The following is a 23389-nucleotide window of genomic DNA, read 5'->3' on the forward strand; positions in this document are numbered from 1 at the left end:
TGTGACAGAGGGGTGTTCTCTCTGTGAGGGGTGTTCTCTCTGACAGAGGGTGTTCTCTGTGACAGAGGGGTGTTCTCTCTGTGTCAGAGGGGTGTTCTCTCTGTGTGACAGAGGGGTGTTCTCTCTGTGACAGAGGGGTGTTCTCTCTGACAGAGGGGTGTTCTCTCTGTGTCAGAGGGGTGTTTCTCTCTGTGACAGAGGGGTGTTCTCTCTGTGTCAGAGGGGTGTTCTCTCTGTGTGACAGAGGGGTGTTCTCTCTGTGTGACAGAGGGGTGTTCTCTCTGTGTGACAGGGGTGTTCTCTCTGTGAGGGGTGTTCTCTCTGTGTCAGAGGGGTGTTCTCTCTGTGACAGAGGGGTGTTCTCTCTGTGTGACAGAGGGGTGTTCTCTCTGTGACAGAGGGGTGTTCTCTCAGAGGGGTGTTCTCTCTGTGTGACAGAGGGGTGTTTCTCTCTGTGACAGAGGTGTTCTCTCTGTGACAGAGGGGTGTTCTCTCTGTGACAGAGGGGTTCTCTCTCAGAGGGGTGTTCTCTCTGTGACAGAGGGGTGTTCTCTCTGTGACAGAGGGGTGTTCTCTCTGTGAGGTTCTCTCTGTGTCAGAGGGTTTCTCTCTGTGACAGAGGGGTGTTCTCTCTCTGTGACAGAGGGTGTGTTCTCTCTGTGACAGAGGGGTGTCTCTCTCTCTGTGTGACAGAGGGTGTTCTCTCTCTGTGAGGGTGTTTCTCTCTGTGTGACAGAGGGGTGTTCTCTCTGTGTCAGAGGGGTGTTCTCTCTGTGTGAGGGGTGTTCTCTCTGTGACAGAGGGGTGTTCTCTCTGTGACAGAGGGGTGTCTCTCTGTGACAGAGGTTCTCTGTTCAGGGGTGTTCTCTGTGACAGAGGGATGTTCTCTCTGTGTTCAGAGGGGTGTTCTCCCTGTGACAGAGGGTGTTCTCTCTGTGACAGAGGGGTGTTTCTCTCTCTGTGTCAGAGGGGTGTTCTCTCTGTGACAGAGGGGTGTTCTCTCTGTGACAGAGGGGTGTCTCTCTGTGACAGAGGGGTGTTCTCTCTGTGTCAGAGGGGTGTTCTCTCTGTGCAGAGGGGTGTTTCTCTGTGTCAGAGGGGTGTTTCTCTGTGTGTCAGAGGGGGTGTTCTCTCTGTGTGACAGAGGGGTGTTCTCTCTGTGTCAGAGGGGTGTTCTCTCTCTGTGACAGAGGGGTGTTCTCTCTCTGTGACAGAGGGTGTTCTCTCTGTGACAGAGGGGTGTTCTCTCTGCGACAGAGGGGTGTTCTCTCTGTGTCAGAGGGGTGTCTCTCTGTGGACAGAGGGGGTTCTCTCTGTGTCAGAGGGGTGTTCTCTCTGTGTGTCAGAGGGTGTTCTGCTGATGGTGAGTCTGTTCTGTGTTTCTGTCGTGTTGTTGGTTCATGTGAAACTTTTCACACATTTTACATGTGCAGGTCGTACACACAGACACACAGACACACAGAACTATAGAACTAAACTTCGCTCTTTAACGTGAAACCACCTGAAACACGAGTAAGTTGCAGCAGTGGATTTCGAGCTGAGGAAGACGACGAGCATAAAATCAGTCTTTTATTGGACCGTGTTCTAGTGAGCCGTTATAACTCGGCTGTTTCTGTTTGTCTCTGGTTTGTTTAAACTGTTTTTTCCTCAATATCGTCACATGACGACGTCACAAACCCAGAGAATCAGAAGGAGTGAGTCACATTGACGTGTCCAATAAATGTGTTATTAGGTTCTTTTTACAGACAAGAGTTTGTTTTTATACCTGACAGTTTCGACTGCTCCCTGCGTCTTCCTCAGAGTCACGTGATGTTTCTGTGTCGTGTCGCTAAGATGATTTAAACAGGTTTCGTCTCTGTCTTCCTCTCGGTGGAGGCAGGACAACAGCTCCACCTGCAGTCACGCTTCCTCAGGACAGAATCCAGGTGTGTGAGAGTAAAAAAGCCCCTCGTCCCAGTTTATCGTCCCGTGGACACCATCCATCCATCCATTTTCGTCCGCTTATCCGGGGCCGGGTCACAGGGGCAGCAGCCTAAGCAGGGACTCCCAGACTTCCTTCACCCCAGACACGTCCTCCAGCTCCTCCGGGGGGACCCCGAGGTGTTCCCAGGCCAGACCAGAGACATAGTCCCTCCAGCGTGTCCTGGGTCTTCCCCGGGGCCTCCTCCTGGTGGGACATGCCCAGAACACCTCCCGAGGGAGGCGTCCAGGAGGCATCCGGAACAGATGCCTGAGCCTCAACTGCTCCTCTCCACGTGGAGGAGCAGCGGCTCTACTCCGAGCTCCTCCCGTGTGACTGAGCTCCTCACCCTATCACTAAGGGAGACGCCCAGCCACCCTGCGGAGGAAACTCATTTCGAGCGCTTGTATCCGCGATCTCGTCCTTTCGGTCACTACCCAGAGCTCATGACCATCGGACACGTTTCTGTCTTTCAATTGCCTCTTTAATCCAGCGACGATGTTTGTTTTCCTCTGTCCCAGTGATGTTCGCTCTGTCCCCGTCCATAATGTGCTTCTCTCTTTTACACTGGTCAGAAACGGCCGATTTGAGTTGTTCCTGTTCTGCTTTGTGTTTTGTTGCTCGTGTTTCGCCTTCGCTGTTTCCTTCTCGCGTTCTGTTCCTATGTTTCCTTTTTTCGCTGGTGAGCAGTCGAAACTGTCAGGTATGAAAACAAACTCTTGGTCCAAAAAAGAATCTCATAACATCAAATATCGGAAGACCAAATGAACCTCATCGGACTGTGGTCCAATCAGGACGAGACTCCAGCTCCTACATCAGAGTATCAGAGTTTTCAGGAGTCCCACAGTCCCCGTCACATCTGGACCAACATGAACTCGTGGAGCTGGAGGCACCAGGTCGTTCAGACTCTGGAGACGTTTTCCATCAGATTAATGTGAACGAACCACTCACATACACACTAGTGTGAATGGGGCCTCAGCCTGACCGTTGGCGCCCTCTGGTGGTGGTTTAACAGAACGCAGCTTTGACGTTAAAAACATCTGGAAACATCAACACGGCGACGGTTTCACGAGTACGAAACAGGAGCACAAACGAGCCTTAAAACTGAGCCACATGTTGTACTTGTTTTCCCTCCTAAAACGATCTGTATTTAAACTTTTATCTTATATTAATCTGAGTCATAAATCACTATTCTCATCTAATTTGTCACTTTCAGCTTTTAAATTACTGCACTTTAAAATGTCCCGTATCACATGACTCTGCTCTAACGCCGTTTCCTCGTCGCACACACGAACTGAAGCTGCGTTTTGTTTCATTCACACACGTTTAACGCACAAACCCACACATTTAGCACGAGTTCTTCTTCTCTTCAACTGAAAACACTCTGTTCCACCTTGTGATGTCATCAAGTGTTAATACAGGAAGAGCTCCACTGTGTTTTTAAACTCCACACACCTTCACTAGAATCTTTGGGATCATTTCAGCTCCAGAGTAAAAGGTAAAGGAGAGTTAAAAGGAGCTGTGGAAAACTTGCAAAACTCCCACTTCATGACATCACGAGGTGGTAGAGAGCGTCTGGAGATTTGGAGATGTAGACAAATAATAAACACGTGAAGGAAACAAAACAGAACTCCAGCTCTGTTTTTGACGAGGAACTTTAGAACATGATTTAAAGCTCAGAGTCACTTTGTGTGATTCAGGAGATTTTTAAAATAATCTTGTTCAAACACACGCCCCCCCCCCTGTGCCCTCTGTGCCCACTGTGCCCACTGTGCCACTTTTACATTCAGAGCCCACACACCCCTCAGAGAAACGGGCACAGGGTGGTGGACGTGCTCCTCAGACACACACGGGCACACAGACGGGCACAGGGTGGTGGTGCGGGCATCTTTACGGGCAGAGGTTCACTGTTCGCTGGAGGAGGAGCTGCGGCTCTTGGCCCTGGGCACCACCAGGATCTGGTCTCCGTCTCGGATGCCGTAGGAGTGGAGGGCGCGGGTGCCGCACTTCATCTCCTCGGGGCCCAGGACGGAGCACATGTCCCTGTCGATGTAGAAGAGGCGCACCCCCTGCCCGGGCACCTGCAGGCGACTCTTCAGCTGCTTCTTCAGCTCGCTCACAGTCTGCTCCAGCCCCAGCCCCACCAGCTCCACCCGCTCCTCCCACACCACCTCCACCGTGATGCAGCGCGGGCTCAGGTCCACCTCCGCCAGCGGCGCCAGCTCGCCGTACTTAGACACCAGGATGTGGTACCTGCAACGGAAACCAGAAGAGTTCAGGAGAAGCTCAGGAGAAGGTTCAGGAGAAGGTTCAGGAGAAGGTTCAGGAGAAGCTCAGGAGAAGGTTCAGGAAGGTCAGGAGAGGGTCAGGAGAGGTTCAGGAGAAGGTTCAGGAGAAGGAGAAGGGTCAGGAGAGGGTTCAGGAAAGGTTCAGGAGAAGGTTCAGGAGAAGGTCAGGAGAGGTTCAGGAGAGGGTCAGGAGAAAGTTCAGGAGAAGGTTCAGGTTCAGGAGAAGGTTCAGGAGAAGGTTCAGGAGAAGGTTCAGGAGAAGGTTCAGGGAAGGTTCAGAAGGTTCAGGAGAGGGTTCAGGAGAAGGTTCAGGAGAAGGTTCAGGAGAAGGTTCAGGAGAGGTTCAGGAGAAGGTTCAGGAGAGGTCAGGAGAGGTTCAGGTTCAGGAGAAGGTCAGGAGAAGGTTCAGGAGAAGGTTCAGGAGAGGTTCAGGAGAAGGTTCGGGAGAAGGTTCAGGAGAGGTTCAGGCGAAGGTTCAGGAGAACTTTCAGGGAAGGTTCAGGAAAGGTTCAGGAAAAGTTCTACAGAGACATGTTCAGCAAAATCCACTACAAATGGTCACATTTTTATACAGCACTTTTCCTCCTTCAACGCGCCATGTGTTTTACATCAGGAACACACACACACACACACCCCAGTGTCGGGCCTGTGTGAGATCACTAGATTACTCAGACATGCTTCAGCTTCATTTGGAGCAGAGCTGTGAGTCGTCTGTGTAAAGGCATCGACACACAACACTTTACACTTGACTATGAACGCACAAACACAAACACAAACACAAACAGAGCTGTCCACGACTAAACGAGCAAGAACCAAACGACTGCAGTTCATTTGAAGAAGAATAAACGTGAACTCTTTACCCTGATGAAGCCGAAGAGCCGAAACGCGCTGGTGTGATTTTAACTTTATCTGCCGTGTGCTATTAAATACTTTTAATTATTTTGTACTTTTTGAGTGCCTCAGTTTTTTTCTACTTTGTATTTGAGACTGATCAATACACTGAAGACACCAAAAGAACAATTCTGCACAACTTTTGTATCTGGGTCTGGTCAAGTGGTAACGGAGGGAAACAGGGTCAGATTTTTGACATTCAAATGTCTCTTATTCAGAAACTAGAGGAACTATTGAAATAAGTAAAGTATCAGAATGTAGGAAAGAGTTACACTCCAACAGGGTCAAGTTAAACCTGTGAGATTCTTTCAAGTTCAAGACAAAAAAATTTAAAAACTCATGTCGGTAACGGAGGGAATGAAATATGCAGCACTTTTTGGTCAATAAATCCAAACAGTGATAACTCTTGGTTCTCACTTCCATATCCTTAACAAACTGGTTTGAATATTTGCTTCATATAGTTTTCTACCATATGGTACAAGATTAGGTTGAAAAACCTCAGACTTTTTGACTCATGAGATTTTTTATTAAGAAAGTTCATGGTAACGGAGGGAAAAGTAACAGAGGGAAAATTGTCAAACAAGTAGAAGGTGCAGGATTTTACATCATTTGTTGCTTTTTTCTTCCAAATACTTTAATATTACTTCAAAATGAAAGGAAACTATTTCTATAAAATATGTCAGTCCTTCCAAGAACATTTTTATCATTTTAAATCCTTTTTTTTTTTTTAAATCATGAACCTTCATCAACAGTTCAAAGATGGAAATAACACAAGATATGATGAAATACAAACATTTATTTACATGATTTTCAGGTCTTTGAAATTTGGGAAATTATTTTTGTTCCATGTTTCATTACATGGTCTGTTTAAAACATATGGAACTTTAGAACCAAAAATGGAACAGAAAAAAGGTCAACAGTTTGATAAACTCGAGTACATATGTATCTGTTCAATACATTTTTATATCAGATGAATTAACTTGAATTTTTGGTCTTGTTGTTTACTTCTGTTTGACCAGGACCAGATCCAAGAATCACTCCTGCCCCTAAAGTTTTGCAAACGAGAAACATGATTCAGGAATAAATTCATTCGGTTTTAAAATTGGAATAAACCAAACACTTACTTTGGAATTAAGTTTAATTCTGAATCATCATAAATGTTTACATGGACTTTTAAAAGTGGAATTAGTTTTTATTCAGAATTAAATGATTTTTATTTGGACTTAAAGCTCTCATGTAAACGTGACAAAGGTCTGGAGCTTTGGAGATGTCGACAGACTCGTGATAAAGTGTTACTCAAACATGTTTTTGACGAGGAACATTAGAACGTGACTTAAAGGTTGTACAGAGGATTTTTTAAGGGAAGAGAAATACAGCGACAGTTCTTTTTCAAACGTTGTGCATGAGTGTCACCACCTTCCTCCTCCACAGCTCCTCAGTAGAAACACCTGCTCCCGCCTCTTTACTCTAGAAACCACGTTTGTTTACATCCGTGTTCAGAATCACTGTTGAAGTTTCCTGTCTAGAAATAATTTATCGACCAACGTGTCCTCAGTTTTTAGACCCTTCGTCCACTTCATTCGTGCCATCGCTGGACGACATCTCCAAGAATCACCTCAGTTTGTCTTTGCTGCTTTTCTCCTTCTCTTCTTCTTTTGGCGACCTCAAAAACCGACTTTCTTTTGCGGCGAACCGGTCGTGGATTCTCGTCCGACATCGCAACAAACTTTGTGCGAACTGCGAGGAAGCGACAGTTTGAAAAAAACCTCTAAGAACCGCTGCGTAAACGACGAAATCCCCGCACGCCGACGCGTCAGTTACACTAGAAACGTAGGGAGTTTGATTGACGACCCAACAGCCAATAGAAAATGAGGCAGCCTCGTTTTCTATTGGCTGATGTTTATCTGGCCTCAACACGTCCACAGTTGATAGATTTTCAATCTTTTTTTTTTTTTTTTTTTGGTCATCATAATTACAAGGCTGCTGCGTCTCTGTAATGGTATTTTAAACTTTCACTGACAATTTGAAACTAAAAAAAAAAAAATCCTCCATACAACCTTTAAACCTCACAGGGCCATTACTAAATCAAAGGTTAAGAAAGTCCCTGGATTTGACTTTTGTCTCTGGCGGATGAGTCAGTGAGTTTCTGTTGGAGCCCGGCGCTGCGGGTGACGTCACGCTCTCCTCCTCCGTCCTTCTCCTCCTCCTCCGTCCTTCTCCTCCTCCTCCGTCCTTCTCCTCCTCCTCCGTCCTTCTCCTCCTCCTCCGTCCTTCTCCTCCGTCCTTTTCCTTACACAGTCTTTGGTATTTACCTCGGTACGTGAGAAAGCACTCAGCCTCCTCCGGGGACCTCCAGCCCCAGATAAGACCCGACCACCGTTAAATAAGCGCCGGAGAAAAGGTTTACTGTAACAGGCCCTTCCCTCCGCACGGCCCCACAATGCCCGCTCCCCCGCCGCCCCCCCCGCGCCACGCCAGCCCGCGCCAACCCCGGCCCGCTCGGGGACTCGCCTACAAAGTGCCGGTGCATTTAGCTAAGAGCCTTTATATCAGGATCAGGGGCTTTAAAGAGCTCGATAATGATGCGGCCGATAACGCGGGACTTTCTCGTTGTCTTACGCCCTAATGCGCTCAAGTGAGGAGCGGCGGCGGCGGCGGCGGCAGCGGCGGCATCCGGGCTAATGAGCGCAGAGTGAGTGATGTGTCCTTCTCCTGTGACCGCCTCGGAAAAACGCCGGCGGAGTCCGAGGAGCGGGCAGACATTTTGTTTTTTGTTGCGGGCCCCTTCGCTCCCGTCGTCGCTTTGAGTTTTTTTTTGTGTGTCTTTTGGCCATTTTTTTGTGGTTTATTTAGTGGAAAGAAACTTGTTGATGTTTCCCAAATATTTTTTTCTGGGGATCCACATTTTAAAAGTCACAAACCTTCACGACCCAAGTCCAGAGACATTATTCAAAATAACCAAAATAAAGTTGGATTTGATCATTATTGAACATTAAAGAGGATATTTTATTGTTGACTCAGTGATCGTGTCTCTGAACTATTAGTTTTAAACCAGGAGTCACCAAACGTTTGTCTCTGGGGGCCACATTCAGGCTCCTGACTGTGATGGGGCCTCAGTGTGGAGTAAAAACACTCTCCTGGCACAACACTGTATCAGCACTTCATTCCTGGCACATATTTGTTTATCGTTACTTGTGGTAAAAGTATAAAGTACTTCACCCTGTGTTTTGATCTGAAATACCACAGATATTCTGTTTATTGCACTAACTGCTCTACAGAACTCTGCGCGTGTCACCGTCACTGACCTCGAGCTCGTCACGTGATGAAAATACGTCATGTAACACTTCATATGAATATAATTTTTGAATTGAAAAACAAAAAATAAAAAAATACAAGATGCAGATGTGTTATTATTTGCCAAAAAGTCGTTTTAAAAAAATGGGCCATGACACTGCCATGATGGGGGGGGTCAAAGGGGTGTGGAGGACCAGAACCGGCCCGCGGGCCTTACTTTGTGGACCCCTGTTTTAAACAATGAAAAACTGAAGCAGCAGTAAAAGGATCCAGAAGTCGCCTGTTTGGACTTTAAACGTGGCCCATGCGCCGCATACAGACTGAACCAGGACTAAACCAGGACTAAACCAGGTCTAAACCAGGTCTAAACCAGGACTAAACCAGGACTAAACCAGGACTAAACCAGGACTCTAAACCAGGTCTAAACCAGGACTAAACCAGGACTAAACCAGGACTGAACCAGGACTAAACCAGGACTAAACCAGGTCTAAACCAGGACTAAACCAGGTCTAAACCAGGTCTAAACCAGGACTAAACCAGGTCTAAACCAGGACTAAACCAGGACTAAACCAGGACTAAACCAGGTCTAAACCAGGACTAAACCAGGTCTAAAACCAGGGACTAAACCAGGACTAAACCAGGTCTAAACCAGGAACCAACCAGGTCTAAACCAGGACTAAACCAGGACTAAACCAGGTCTAAACCAGGACTAAACCAGGTCTAAACCAGGACTAAACCAGGTCTAAACCAGGACTAAACCAGGTCTAAACCAGTCTAAACCAGGTCTAAACCAGGACTAAACCAGGACTAAACCAGGACTAAACCAGGTCTAAAACCAGGACTAAACCAGGACTAAACCAGGTCTAAACCAGGACTAAACCAGGTCTAAACCAGGATCTAAACCAGGACTAAACCAGGACTAAACCAGGACTAAACCAGGACTAAAACCAGGACTAAACCAGGACTAAACCAGGACTAAAACCAGGACTAAACCAGGAATCTAAACCAGGACTAAACCAGGATTTAACAGGACTAAATCCTGCCGTGTGGACGTGTTTCTTCTTCTATCAATAATATTTTTTAATTTGGTTAAATAAAGTCTGGGACTTTTTATTTTCTTTTATCAGACAAAACATCTGATGTTACAATTTCCTCGTCTTTGCTTCTCTACAGCAAATCAAGTAATCCAAAGTATTCAGATTACATTACTCACTTTAAGTAATTTAATGGATTCTGTTACAAACTACATTTTGGGGGATGTAATCTGTAATCTGTAGGGGATTACATTTTAAAAGCAAACTTCCCAACACTGTCAAGACCCAAAACTAATTTTATGTTTACACTCTGGCTTTTGTGTTTCCTCTGTGTCATTTCTTTACTTTTCTTTATTTTACTTGCTTTATTTATTGGCATTTTATAATTTTTATGGTTTGATTTTTATATTTTTTTCCTGGTTTTATTGTTTTTTGGGGCCGGTGTGATCACGTTTTTAGTCATTTACGTATTTGTGATCTCTGCGCTGAACTTCGGAAAAGGTTTCGCTCGAAAAATACACTTCAGAATTAAAGTGGATTTGGAAACTTTGAGAATCGTAGAGTATCGTATCGGCGTATCGGAGTATTGGAGTGTCGTACCGGGATAATATCGTACGGTATCGAATCGCGGGGGAGCCTGTGATTCCCCAGTAGCGGCGGGAGGGTCAGGGAGTTTGCATGTTCTCCCCGTGTCACCTCTGCTGTGTGAAAACAGACACAGGCCGGCGGTGCAGCAGCGAGGGACCAGATCTCACTGTTCTGATCTGATGTTGTTTCCTCGTCACAAACAAACCTGGAGTTGTGGGTTTTTTTTTTGTTTCATTCACACGTTTAACACACAAACTCTGCACATTTATCCTGAACTCTTCTCTCAAACAAGAAGAAACTCTCAGACTGCACTGTGTTTTTTTTGTTTTTTTTTACTCCACAAACCTTCACTTGAATCATTTGGATCGTTTCAGTCCAAGAATCTCCAGTTTCTACTGAACTAAAGGTAAAAGGAGCTGCTCATTTCAAACTACCTCACTGTGAAAAAAAAGAACTTGTAAGATTTACTAGAAAAAAATCCTCGTAACAATTTGTACTCGCACTTTATAGATAAATGTTACTGCTCTAACATGATGTTAACAGTCTGTTGTTCTCTCTTCTAGTGTTACTACTACAACTTGGTGATATATATATATATATATATATATATATATATATATATATATATATATACACATATATATATATATAAAAGTGAACCGCGTGATGATGTAAAACAGTTGGGGTTGGACTCCATAAGTTTTTTAAACTTCATCCTCCTCCTTTTGATCACCAGGGCCCAAATCTGTTCATGAACACATCACTATTGTTGTTATTGTTTTTGAGTTTTGTTGTACCTGCTCAAACAAATAAATAAATGAAATGAATGAATGAAACTTGACTTTACACAGAAAATGTTGATTTTACAAAATATATTTTCCTCAAAAAGTGTGGCTTAAATATGTTTTTTTCTTCTTCATTATGAATTTTTTGCTTGGTGCGACTTACACTCCGGAGTACGGATGGGCATGATTAGTCGACTAATCGATAATTGATCATTAACACTTTCGTTGATTATGTTCATTTCGAATCGACAGACCAATGTAAGCGTTTGGAGCTTTGGGGATGTAAATAATAAAGAGATAAAAATAATAAAGGCTTACGCAAACACGTGTGAATGAAACAAAACTCAATTCTCCCAGTGTGAAGTTCTGCTTCATTTTTTTCAACATGTTTTTCAACATATTTGACTTGTGTGGTGTTATCCCACTAAATAAAGTTCATTTTTGTTTTCCTCTCTGGCTTTTGTGTCTCTGTGTCTTTTCTTAACTTTTCTTTATTTTACTTGCTTTTGGTGTTAGGGGTGTGGAAAAATATCAAAATATCAATATATCGTTTTGTTTAATGTGCTGATAAAATATCGATATCGTGGGCTGCTGTTTCGATATATCACCAAGAGAATTTTTTGGTTTATTTTACTAAATTATTTTGTTTCAGCTACAGTGTTGTCGCTTGTTTAGTGGAAGGAAACTCGTTTTTGCGACACATTTGACATTTTCAAAGTTTTGAGGATTTAAATGTTTGTGTTTCATATGAACTTTGCACAAGAAGTGATCATTTTTTTTTTTTTTTTAGTATCGTATCAAAAACTCCTTAAAGATACCCAGACCTAATTGGTATTTTATGATATTTATAAATTTTTTCATGGTTTTATTGTTTTTTTCGGGGCTGGTGTGATCACATTTTTAATAATTTAAGGTTTTGTGATTTCACTTTGGAAACTGCTTTGCTCGAAAAATGTGCTTCAGAATTAAAGTGGATTTTGAAAATTTGAGAATCGTAGAAACCCGTCGAACCCTCGAATCTCAAATCTCGAAGTCTTTTATCGTTTTTTATCACAATAAAAAACTCAAAATAAAAAGTATGTGAGTATGTGAGTGTTTGACGCCTTGAGGATGGCCGCTCGTGTAACGTAAAGTCGGACAGATCTCGGCATTCCCCTGGCAGGCCCGCGCTCCTCTGACTGTTTTGAAATGTGACAGGCGAGCGGCCGGAGCGCGGAGCGGGTCCACGGCTAAGAAAGCCCGTATCACTTCCCTTCGGCCCAGCTGTGGCACAAAGGCGGCATTGAGGCGCACAGACTGGTGCCATTGTCTCACAAAGGTTAGTTTCCCCAAGTCAGACCCGCTCCTGCAGCGCGCACCGCCCAGGCATTCTGGGCAGGTTAAGTGGACTACTAGTGGTGAGTCACGGGCGAGTTACAGGCGAGTAACAAGGCGAAGTACAGGCGAAGTACAGGCAAAGTACAGGCAAAGTACAGGCAAAGTACAGGCAAAGTACAGGCGAAGTACAGGCGAAGTACAGGCGAAGTACAGGCGAGTACAGGCGAAGTACAGGCGAAGTACAGGCGAAGTACAGGCAAAGTACAGCAAGTACAGAAGTACAGGCGAAGTACAGGCGAAGTACAGGCGTACAGGCGAGTACAGGCGAGTACAGTGAAGTACAGGCGAGTTACAGGTGAAGTACAGGCGAAGTACAGGCAAAGTACAGGCGAAGTACAGGCGAAGTACAGGCGAAGTACAGGCGAGGTACAGGCGAGTACAGGCGAAGTACAGGCGAGTTACAGGTGAAGTACAGGCGAGTTACAGGCGAGTTACAGGTGAAGTACAGGCGAGTTACAGGTGAAGTACAGGCGAGTTACAGGCGAAGTACAGGCGAGTTACAGGCGAGTTACAGGTGAAGTACAGGCGAGTTACAGGCGAGTTACAGGTGAAGTACAGGCGAGTTACAGGTGAAGTACAGGCGAGTTACAGGTGAAGTACAGGCGAGTTACAGGCGAGTTACAGGTGAAGTACAGGCGAGTTACAGGTGAGTTACAGGTGAAGTACAGGCGAGTTACAGGTGAAGTACAGGCGAGTTACAGGCGAGTTACAGGTGAAGTACAGGCGAGTTACAGGTGAAGTACAGGCGAGTTACAGGTGAGTTACAGGTGAAGTACAGGCGAGTTACAGGTGAGTTACAGGTGAAGTACAGGCGAGTTACAGGTGAGTTACAGGTGAAGTACAGGCGAGTTACAGGTGAGTACAGGTGAGTTACAGGGAGTTACAGGTGAAGTACAGGTGAGTTACAGGTGAGTTACAGGGAAGTACAGGCGAGTTACAGGTGAAGTACAGGCGAGTACAGGCGAGTTACAGAGTACAGTGAGTTACAGGTGAGTTACAGGCGAGTACAGGTGAAGTTACAGGCGAGTTACAGGTGAGTTACAGGTGAGTTACAGGGAAGTACAGGCGAGTTACAGGTGAGTTACAGGTGAAGTACAGGCGAGTTACAGGTGAGTTACAGGCAAGTTACAGGGGAAGTACAGGCGAGTTACAGGTGAAGTACAGGCGAGTTACAGGCGAGCTACAGGTGAGTTACAGGCGAGCTACAGGTGATCTCCATATTACAAAGTGGACTAAGCGAGTATGAATTAGAGCCCGACCGATATGGATTTTGCTGTGGCCGATATTAAACCGATATAATGGAAGTTGGAGCTGCCGATATAATCGCAGATATATTTAGTGATGTAAAAATTCACTGTAAATGTTGAATTGTTTAAAAAACTTAGGTTTGGCTCTGGTGGATTTTAAATTGGGTTTATTTAGGAAACATTTATTGTTATTCTGCCTCTTTACATCATATTTACAGACAGTAGGTTGGTTTAATGGCATTTTTGCATCACATTCTAGACACTAGTGATGGGGATTCCAGTTCTTTTTAGAGAACCGGCTCTTTTGGCTCGGCTCACTAAAAGCTGCTGGTTCTTTTGGCTCCCAAGTGGCTCTTCAGATTGTTTTGTTGCAAGCAGGACTAAAGCACGTCTAAAGCAGGACTGAATCAGGACTGAACCAGGTCTAAACCAGGACTGAAAAAGGACTAAACCGGGACTTATTTATTTTATGCTAAACTACAGCCAAATATGCTCCTTTTTTTATCCTATGCACACGCAAATTTCTCAAAGTTTCGTTTTCACCTGCTGCTGCTGTCAAACTACCACGAGTCTGCACGCGGCGTGAAGAGAAAAAAAGTGAGAGAAAGAGAAAACACGGCTCCCAGTAAGGATCAGGCTCCCGTCGTTCCCTTCAAAGAGTCATTTCGTTTGCGACCGACCCATAACTAGTAAAGAAAGTAGCGCTATTAGCCTTTAGCCGTAAATATGTGCGCGCTGCGGTAATTAATTATAAGCGCAAATGTCATAATTCACACGTCTGTTCACAGCTCATTTCCATATCAGTGCAGGTCCAGTAGCAAATATACGGCCAATACAGTCACTTTAGAACAGACCAATAGAAAACAGTCTGTTTATGTGCGGGAGCTACAGCAGCTAACCCATAACAAATGACCAAAACTAGCTTCAAAGTCGACATATTTCCAACACTCACCGCTCACACAGGCTCCTCCCACATCACAAATCTGAACTAATAAATGTCCTTTTAATCCAGACTCAAACCGATTGTCCGAAAAAGAAAATAATCTCAGTGTTGCGCACGTCTGCGGGTGTAAACAAACACACGTGAGTGAAGTGACTCTGTGGTGTGTTCAGGGACAGTACGGACACACACACGGACAAATTACACCGTAGATAAATACTGATGCGGAGCCACATATTAGGACATTTATCTGTCTGTAAATTGGATTAAATGAACAGAATGTAGAGAGTCTAAGATTTTTAACGATGTATCACATGCCCACGTGAAATATCGGCCCATATCAGCAAGTATATCGGCCGATAGCCGATATGCCTCCAGGTGCCCATATCAGCCGATAATATCGGCCAACCGATATATCGGTCGGGCTCTAGTATGAATCAATTCAACAGTAATTGCAAAGAATCCTTTTCACAAACATCACATCATTTTTTTTTTTAGCTCTTTTCATTTTAGAAACTCCAACTGCATGTGACCTCTGACCCCACCAGACGGTCACTATAAACAAGCCGTGTCAAAAAATTCTACTAAATGACTTCACACGTGTGTAACGTGTCTGAGTGAATATTTGTGTAACTCAGTACGTCCCGTCTTACACAGCGTCACACTGAACAGTGTGTTTTGTATTTTAAAGTGTGGGTAACTCCTGAGCTGAGGGTGTGGTACCTCCTCTGGGGCAGCTCGTGTCCTCCTCGCTCCTGGAAGTATCTGATGAAGAACCTCTCTGCGTCCTCGCGCTCGCCCTCCGACACCGCGCTGCCGTTCAGCAGCAGCACCGACGGCAGCCTGCAGGGGGCGACAGAATATTCGCTCAATTGAATAAAATCTACCGGGTCCACCAAGTCTCTTAAGTTCTGTCATAACGATGTACATAAAGCTCTGGCAGAAAAATCTGTTTTTCTCAAATAAAATAAAAAATAAAATAAGATAAGATAAAATAAAATAAAAACTAACATAAAATAAAAAAAAATGTAAATGTATATATATTCTGCAGATACTAAACTTCGGAGGTTTGGTGGACCCAGTAAACAGTAAAGACAATTTTATAAAAATTTCTCATGGAATTTTAATTTGGCAAGTAAAAAATTATACTTGGTACAGATTGATTTTCAAAAAATTTTCAAAAAGTTGGGCAAATGATTCTCCCTAATGGACATTGTGTATAAGCGTGTGTGTGTGTCTGCTGTGTATGTTGAGTGTGTTATGTGTGTGTGTTGTGTATGTGTGTGTATGTGTGTGTGTGTGTTGTGTGTGTGTGTGTTGTGTGTTGTGTGTATAAGTGTGTGTGTGTGTGTGTGTGTGTGTGTGTGTGTGTGTTGTGTGTATAGTGTGTGTGTGTGTGTGTGTGTGTGTGTGTGTGTGTGTGTATAAGTGTGTGTGTGTGTGTGTGTGTGTGTGTGTGTTGTGTGTATAAGTGTGTGTGTGTGTGTGTGTGTGTGTGTGTGTATAAGTGTGTGTGTGTGTGTGTGTGTGTGTGTGTGTGTGTGTTGTGTGTATAAGTGTGTGTGTTGTGTGTGTGTGTGTGTGTGTGTGTGTGTGTGTGTGTGTGTTGTGTGTATAAGTGTGTGTGTGTGTGTGTGTGTGTGTGTATAAGTGTGTGTGTGTGTGTGTGTGTGTGTTGTGTGTATAAGTGTGTGTGTGTGTGTGTGTGTGTGTGTGTGTTGTGTGTATAAGTGTGTGTTGTCTCACTGTGCGAGCAGGAGGCTCCTTCGCTCCTCGCTGTTGTGCGGCTCCAGCAGGGGGAGACCTTTGGCCTTCAGCTCCTCCAGGTTTGGGATGAAGTTCAGACGCTCGATGTCGTCCCAGCGACTCAGACCTGCACCGAGGACAAGACGAGAGGACAGAACGTGAGGACAGAGAGGACAGAGAGGACAGAGAGGACAGAGAGGACAGAGAGGACAGAGAGGACAGAGAGGACAGAGAGGACAGAGAGAGAGAGACGTGAGGACAGAGAGGACAGAGAGGACAGGACGTGAGGACAGAGGAGGACAGAGAGGACAGGACGTGAGGACAGAGAGGACAGAGAGGACAGGACAGGACGTGAGGACAGAGAGGACAGAGAGGACAGGACGTGAGGACAGAGAGGACAGAGAGGACAGGACGTGAGGACAGAAGGACAGGACAGGACAGAGAGGACAGAGAGGACAGAGAGGACAGGACGAGAGGACAGAGAGGACAGGAGGAGACAGAGGACGTGAGGACAGAGAGGACAGAGAGGACAGAGAGGACAGAGAGGACAGAGAGGACAGAGAGGACAGAGGACAGAGAGGACAGGACAGAGAGGACAGAGAGGACAGGACGTGAGGACAGAGAGGACAGAGAGGACAGAGAGGACAGAGAGGACAGAGAGGACAGAGAGGACAGAGAGGACGAGGACAGAGAGGACAGAGAGGACAGAGAGGACAGGACGTGAGGACAGAGAGGACAGAGAGGACAGACGTGAGGACAGAGAGGACAGGACGTGACAGAGAGGACAGAGAGGACAGGACAGAGAGGACAGGACGTGAGGACAGAGAGGACAGAGAGGACAGAGACGTGAGGACAGAGAGGACAGAGAGGACAGGACAGAGAGGACAGAGAGGACAGAGAGGACAGGACAGGACGAGAGGACAGAGAGGACAGAGAGACAGAGACGTGAGGACAGAGAGGACAGAGAGGACGTGAGGACAGAGAGGACAGGAACGTGAGGACAGAGAGGACAGGACGTGAGGACAGAGAGGACAGGACGTGAGGACCTGACACTTTTTACACACAAACTGAACTGGAGCCAGAGTCCATGGAGCCTAATTCTCTGACCCCCGCCCTGACCTGAGTTGTTGAGGTTGATGATGCCCCTGACCTGAGTTGTTGAGTTTGATGCCTGCCCTGACCTGAGTTGTTGAGGTTGATGATGCCCCTGACCTGAGTTGTTGAGGTTGATGCCCCCCGCCCTGACCTGAGTTGTTGAGGTTGATGCCCGCCCTGACCTGAGTTGTTGAGGTTGATGCCCCCCGCCCTGACCTGAGTTGTTGAGGTTGATGATGCCCCTGACCTGAGTTGTTGAGTTTGATGCCCGCCCTGACCTGAGTTGTTGAGGTTGATGATGCCCCTGACCTGAGTTGTTGAGTTTGATGCCCGCCCTGACCTGAGTTGTTGAGGTTGATGATGACCCTGACCTGAGTTGTTGAGGTTGATGCCCCCGCCCTGACCTGAGTTGTTGAGGTTGATGCCCCCGCCCTGACCTGAGTTGTTGAGGTTGATGCCCCTGCCCTGACCTGAGTTGTTGAGGTTGATGCCCCCGCCCTGACCTGAGTTGTTGAGGTTGATGATGCCCCTGACCTGAGTTGTTGAGTTTGATGCCCGCCCTGACCTGAGTTGTTGAGGTTGATGCCCCCCGCCCTGACCTGAGTTGTTGAGGTTGATGATGCCCCTGACCTGAGTTGTTGAGATTGATGCCACCCGCCCTGACCTGAGTTGTTGAGGTTGATGCCCCCCGCCCTGACCTGAGTTGTTGAGGTTGATGATGCCCCTGACCTGAGTTGTTGAGATTGATGCCCCTGCCCTGACCTGAGTTTGTTGAGTTTGATGCCTGCCCTGACCTGAGTTGTTGAGTTTGATGCCTGCCCTGACCTGAGTTGTTGAGGTTGATGCCCCCTGCCCTGACCTGAGTTGTTGAGGTTGCTGCCCGCCCTGACCTGAGTTGTTGAGGTTGATGCCCGCCCTGACCTGAGTTGTTGAGGTTGATGCCACCCACCCTGACCTGAGTTGTTGAGGTTGATGATGCCCCTGACCTGAGTTGTTGAGGTTGATGCCCCCGCCCTGACCTGAGTTGTTGAGTTTGATGCCCGCCCTGACCTGAGTTGTTGAGGTTGATGCCACCCACCCTGACCTGAGTTGTTGAGGTTGATGATGCCCCTGACCTGAGTTGTTGAGGTTGATGCCCCCGCCCTGATCTGAGTTGTTGAGGTTGATGCCCTCCGCCCTGACCTGAGTTGTTGAGTTTGATCCCCGCCCTGACCTGAGTTGTTGAGGTTGATGCCACCCGCCCTGACCTGAGTTGTTGAGGTTGATGCCTGCCCTGACCTGAGTTGTTGAGGTTGATGCCCCCGCCCTGACCTGAGTTGTTGAGGTTGATGTCCGCCGCCCTGACCTGAGTTGTTGAGGTTGATGCCCGCCCTGACCTGAGTTGTTGAGGTTGCTGCCCGCCCTGACTTGAGTTGTTGAGGTTGATGCCCCCGCCCTGACCTGAGTTGTTGAGTTTGATGCCCGCCCTGACCTGAGTTGTTGAGGTTGATGCCCGCCCTGACCTGAGTTGTTGAGGTTGATGCTGCGCAGGTTGGGGAAGAGTCTGGTCAGCGCGTCCTGGTGGTCGTCGACGGAGAGCAGGCGGTTGTTGGCGAGGACGAGGGAGCTGAGGCCCGGGTACATGAGGCCGAGGTGGCGGACGTGCGCCCACAGCTGCAGGCGGTTCTCTGTGATCTGCAGGAGGCGCAGGGACGGGCACTGCCAGGACGCCCGCTCCACCGCGCTGAAGCCGTTCAGGCACAGGAAGAGCTCCTCCAGCCTGCGACGCAAACGCACAAACACGTAAACGCACAAACGCATAAACACATCAACGCACAGACGCACAAACACACAAACACGTAAACGCACAAACACAAAAACACACAAACGCAAAAACGCACAAACACATAAACACAAAAACGCACAAACACATAAACACAAAAACGCACAAACACATAAACACAAAACGCACAAACACATAAACACGTAAACGCACAAACACAAAAACACACAAACGCATAAACGCAAAAACGCATAAACACACAAATACGCAAACGCACAAACAAATAAACGCACAAACACACAAACACATAAACGCACAAACACATAGACACACAAACACACATACACACATACACATCATCAGCGTTGTGCTTTGTGGGGACGTCGCGTCGGGGGTGTTCTGCATGTGTGTCTATCACAGCAGCTCTAAACGCTGATCAAAGACAATATTTTGCCGACCGGACGGGGCTGGGGAGGAGCACGGTACTGATAAGGATATATCCTGGTTCAGACCTGGTTTAGACCTGGTTTAGTCCTGATTTAGTCCTGATTTAGACCTGGTATAGTCCTGGCATAGTCCTGGTTTAGTCCTAGTTTAGTCTTGGTTTAAACCTGGTTTAGACCTGGTTTAGACCTGGTTCAGACCTGGTTCAGACCTGGTTCAGACCTGGTTTAGTCCTGATTTAGACCTGGCATAGTCCTGGCATAGTCCTGGTTTAGACCTGGTTTATACCTGGTTTATTCCTGGTTTATTCCTGGTTTAGACCTAGTTTAGACCTGGTTTAGACCTGGTTTAGACCTGGTTTAGTCCTGGCATAGTCCTGGTTTAGTCCTAGTTTAGTCTTGGTTTAAACCTGGTTTAGACCTGGTTTAGACCTGGTTCAGACCTGGTTTAGTCCTGGTTTATTCCTGGTTTAGTCCTGGTTTACACCTAGTTTAGACCTGGTTTAGACCTGGTTTAGACCTGGTTTAGTCCTGGCATAGTCCTGGTTTAGTCCTAGTTTAGTCTTGGTTTAAACCTGGTTTAGACCTGGTTTAGACCTGGTTCAGACCTGGTTTAGTCCTGGTTTATTCCTGGTTTAGTCCTGGTTTAGACCTAGTTTAGACCTGGTTTAGACCTGGTTTAGTCCTGGCATAGTCCTGGTTTAGTCCTAGTTTAGTCTTGGTTTAAACCTGGTTTAGACCTGGTTCAGACCTGGTTCAGACCTGGTTTAGTCCTGATTTAGACCTGGTATAGTCCTGGCATAGTCCTGGTTTAGACCTGGTTATTCTTGGTCTAGTCCTGGTTTAGTCCTAGTTTAGTCTTGGTTTAAACCTGGTTTAGACCTGGTTTATTCCTGGTTTAGACCTGGTTTAGACCTGGTTTAGACCTGGTTTAGACCTGGTTTTTCAGCTCTGGACCCACTGATCTCGACTGAACTAAAGGTAAAAGGAGCTGTTCACGTGGAAAACCACCACTTCATGACATCACACAGTGCGTTTGTTTTGGAGACGTCGACAGAGTAAAAATAAAGAGTCACTCAAACATGTGAGTGAAACAAACAGGACTCCAGCTCCCCCTAGTGGACTGTTTAAGTCTCGTCTTCAGCCCCACTCTGCTCCTCTGTGTCTTATTTATTTCACTTTAATTTACTCCTTTTTTATGATTTTTATGTTTAAGCTTTTATTTGCTTTTTACCGGTTTTATTAGATTTTAAAACTTATCTCAGGTTCTTCGTCTTGTTTTCAGATTTATCATCGACTTCGACTGGTTCTGAGACGCTTCGTCTCGTTTATTTTAGGAGAACTCGTCAAATAAAATGATCTCGCTGCATGGACACATCATTTCACTATTTTTATGTCATTTTCTGACAGATTTAAATGTTTATAAATTAAATTTTCTGATAGATTTAAGTGTTTATATCTTAATTTTTCTGATAGATTTAAATGTTTATATTTTTTATTTTCTGATAGATTTAAATGTTTATATTTTAAAATTTCTGATAGATTTAAATGGTTTTATTTAAAATTTTCTGACAGATTTAAGTGTTTATATCTTAATTTTTCTGATAGATTTAAATGTTTATATCTTAAATTTTCTGACAGATTTAAATGTTTAGATCTTAAATTTTCTGACAGATTTAAATGTTTAGATTTTAAATTTTCTGATAGATTTAAATGTTTATATTTTAAATTTTCTGATAGATTTAAATGTTTATATTTAAAATTTTCTGATAGATTTAAGTTTTTATATCTTAAATTTTCTGATAGATTTAAATGTTTATATTTTAAATTTTCTGATAGATTTAAATGTTTATATTTTAAATTTTCTGATAGATTTAAATGTTTATATTTAAAATTTTCTGATAGATTTAAATGTTTATATTTTAAATTTTCTGATAGATTTAAGTTTTTATATCTTAAATTTTCTGATAGATTTAAATGTTTATATCATCATAAACTGGTTTTAAGTCTGTTTATCCAGAATTTAGCAGAATTTAAAGAATTTTATCGAGAATTTGGCATCTGAGAATTTATTTTCAGCCCATAAACACTGAGCACAGACTGATTTATTCTCGTCTAGAGGTCGTTTATTTGAAGAGAACTTGTCCCGTAAAATTATTTTGTTGCATGGACACAACATTTCACTACTTCAAAGTCATTTTCTGACAGATTTAAGTGTTTATAGCTTAAATTTTGGCCATGTTTTTTCGCAGTGTGTCGGGCTGGTTTGTGTCGGTGTCGGTGTTGGTGTCAGTGTTGGAGTTTGTGTCGGTATCCATGTCGGTGTTTGTGTCGGTGTTCGTGTCAGTGTCAGTGTTCGTGTCGGTATTGGTGTCCGCGTTTGTGTCGTGTCGGTGTTCGTGTCGGTGTTCGTGTCGGTGTCCGTGTTCATGTCAGTGTTCATGTCAGTGTTCATGTCAGTGTTCATGTCAGTGTTCATGTCAGTGTTCATGTCAGTGTTCATGTCAGTGTCAGTGTCGGTGGACTCACTGCGGCGTGTGGCGTGTGAGCGTGTGCACCATGCTCCAGCTGATGTGGGTGCTGATGTCGGTGTTTGTGTCGGTGTTCCTGTCGGTGTCGGTGTCCATGTCAGTGTTCATGTCAGTGTTCATGTTGGTGTTCATGTCAGTGTTCATGTCGGTGTTCATGTCAGTGTTCATGTCGGTGTCCATGTCAGTGTTCATGTCAGTGTTCATGTCGGTGTTCATGGACTCACTGCGGCGTGTGAGCATGTGCACCGTGCTCCAGCTGATGTGGGTGCTGATGTCGGTGTTTGTGTCGGTGTTCATGTCAGTGTTTATGTTGATGTTGGTGTCCATGTTGGTGTTCATGTCGGTGTTCGTGTCGGTGTTCGTGTCGGTGTTCGTGTCGGTGTTCGTGTCGGTGTTCGTGTCGGTGTTCGGTGTTTGTGTCGGTGTTCCTGTCGGTGTCGGTGTTCATGTCGGTGTTCATGTCGGTGTTCATGTCGGTGTTCATGTCGGTGTTCATGTCGGTGTTCATGTCGGTGTTCATGTCGGTGTTCATGTCAGTGTTCATGGACTCACTGCGGCGTGTGGCGTGTGAGCATGTGCACCATGCTCCAGCTGATGTGGGTGCTGATGTCGGTGTTTGTGTCGGTGTTCCTGTCGGTGTCGGTGTTCATGTCGGTGTCCATGTCAGTGTTCATGTCAGTGTTCATGTTGGTGTTCATGTCAGTGTTCATGTCGGTGTTCATGTCAGTGTTCATGTCGGTGTCCATGTCAGTGTTTCATGTCAGTGTTCATGTCGGTGTTCATGGACTCACTGCGGCGTGTGAGCATGTGCACCGTGCTCCAGCTGATGTGGGTGCTGATGTCGGTGTTTGTGTCGGTGTTCATGTCAGTGTTTATGTTGATGTTGGTGTCCATGTCGGTGTTCATGTCGGTGTTCATGTCGGTGTTCATGTCGGTGTTCCAGTCGGTGTCGGTGTTTCGTGTCGGTGTGTCGTGTCGGTGTTCGGTGTGTCGGTGTTCCATGTCGTGTTCATGTCGGTGTTCATGTCGGTGTTCATTGTCGGTGTTTCATGTCGGTGTTCATGTCGGTGTTCATGTCGGTGTGTTCATGTCGGTGTTCATGTCGTGTGTTCATGTCAGTGTTCAATGGACTCACTGCGGCGTGTGGCGTGTGAGCATGTGCACCATGCTCCAGCTGATTGTGGGTGCTGATGTCGGTGTTTGTGTCGGTGTTCCCTGTCGGTGTCGGTGTTCATGTCGGTGTTTCATGTCGGTGTTCATGTCGGTGTTTCATGTCAGTGTTCATGTTCAGTGTTCATGTCAGTGTCATGTGTCATGTGTGTTCATGTCAGTGTTCATGTTGATGTTGGTGTCGGTGTTCATGTCGGTGTTCATGTGTCGGTGTTCATGTCGGTGTTCATGTCGGTGT

At 45.6% G+C, this 23389-nt stretch overlaps 2 protein-coding genes across 3 annotated transcripts in view; both read right to left on the reverse strand.

The window, feature by feature from the left end:
• The window catches only part of LOC129407530 (CD5 antigen-like), a 303815-nt gene that overhangs the window by 245374 nt on the left and 35052 nt on the right, over positions 1-23389 (reverse strand). The gene's annotated exons all lie outside the window — the stretch shown is intronic.
• The window catches only part of LOC110154599 (tubulin-specific chaperone cofactor E-like protein), a 33587-nt gene continuing 12413 nt past the window's right edge, over positions 2216-23389 (reverse strand). Inside the window, exons 1-5 of one of the 2 annotated variants that reach the window (XM_055148981.1) lie at positions 21980-22200; positions 18748-19004; positions 16151-16277; positions 15128-15247; positions 2216-4213 (exon numbers count right to left, since the gene is read on the reverse strand). In XM_055148981.1, coding sequence (XP_055004956.1) covers positions 3865-4213; positions 15128-15247; positions 16151-16277; positions 18748-19004; positions 21980-22197 — 1071 coding nt within the window. In that variant the 5' untranslated portion in view covers positions 22198-22200 and the 3' untranslated portion in view covers positions 2216-3864. Of the gene's footprint in view, positions 4214-15127; positions 15248-16150; positions 16278-18747; positions 19005-21979; positions 22201-23389 lie in introns of those variants that run through there. The other variant, XM_055148980.1, reaches the window with a different exon arrangement.

This window comes from Boleophthalmus pectinirostris, unplaced genomic scaffold (genome assembly GCF_026225935.1).
Source record: "Boleophthalmus pectinirostris isolate CB_2022bp ecotype Guang Dong unplaced genomic scaffold, ASM2622593v1 HiC_scaffold_12, whole genome shotgun sequence".
Taxonomy (NCBI): Eukaryota; Metazoa; Chordata; class Actinopteri; order Gobiiformes; family Gobiidae; genus Boleophthalmus; species Boleophthalmus pectinirostris.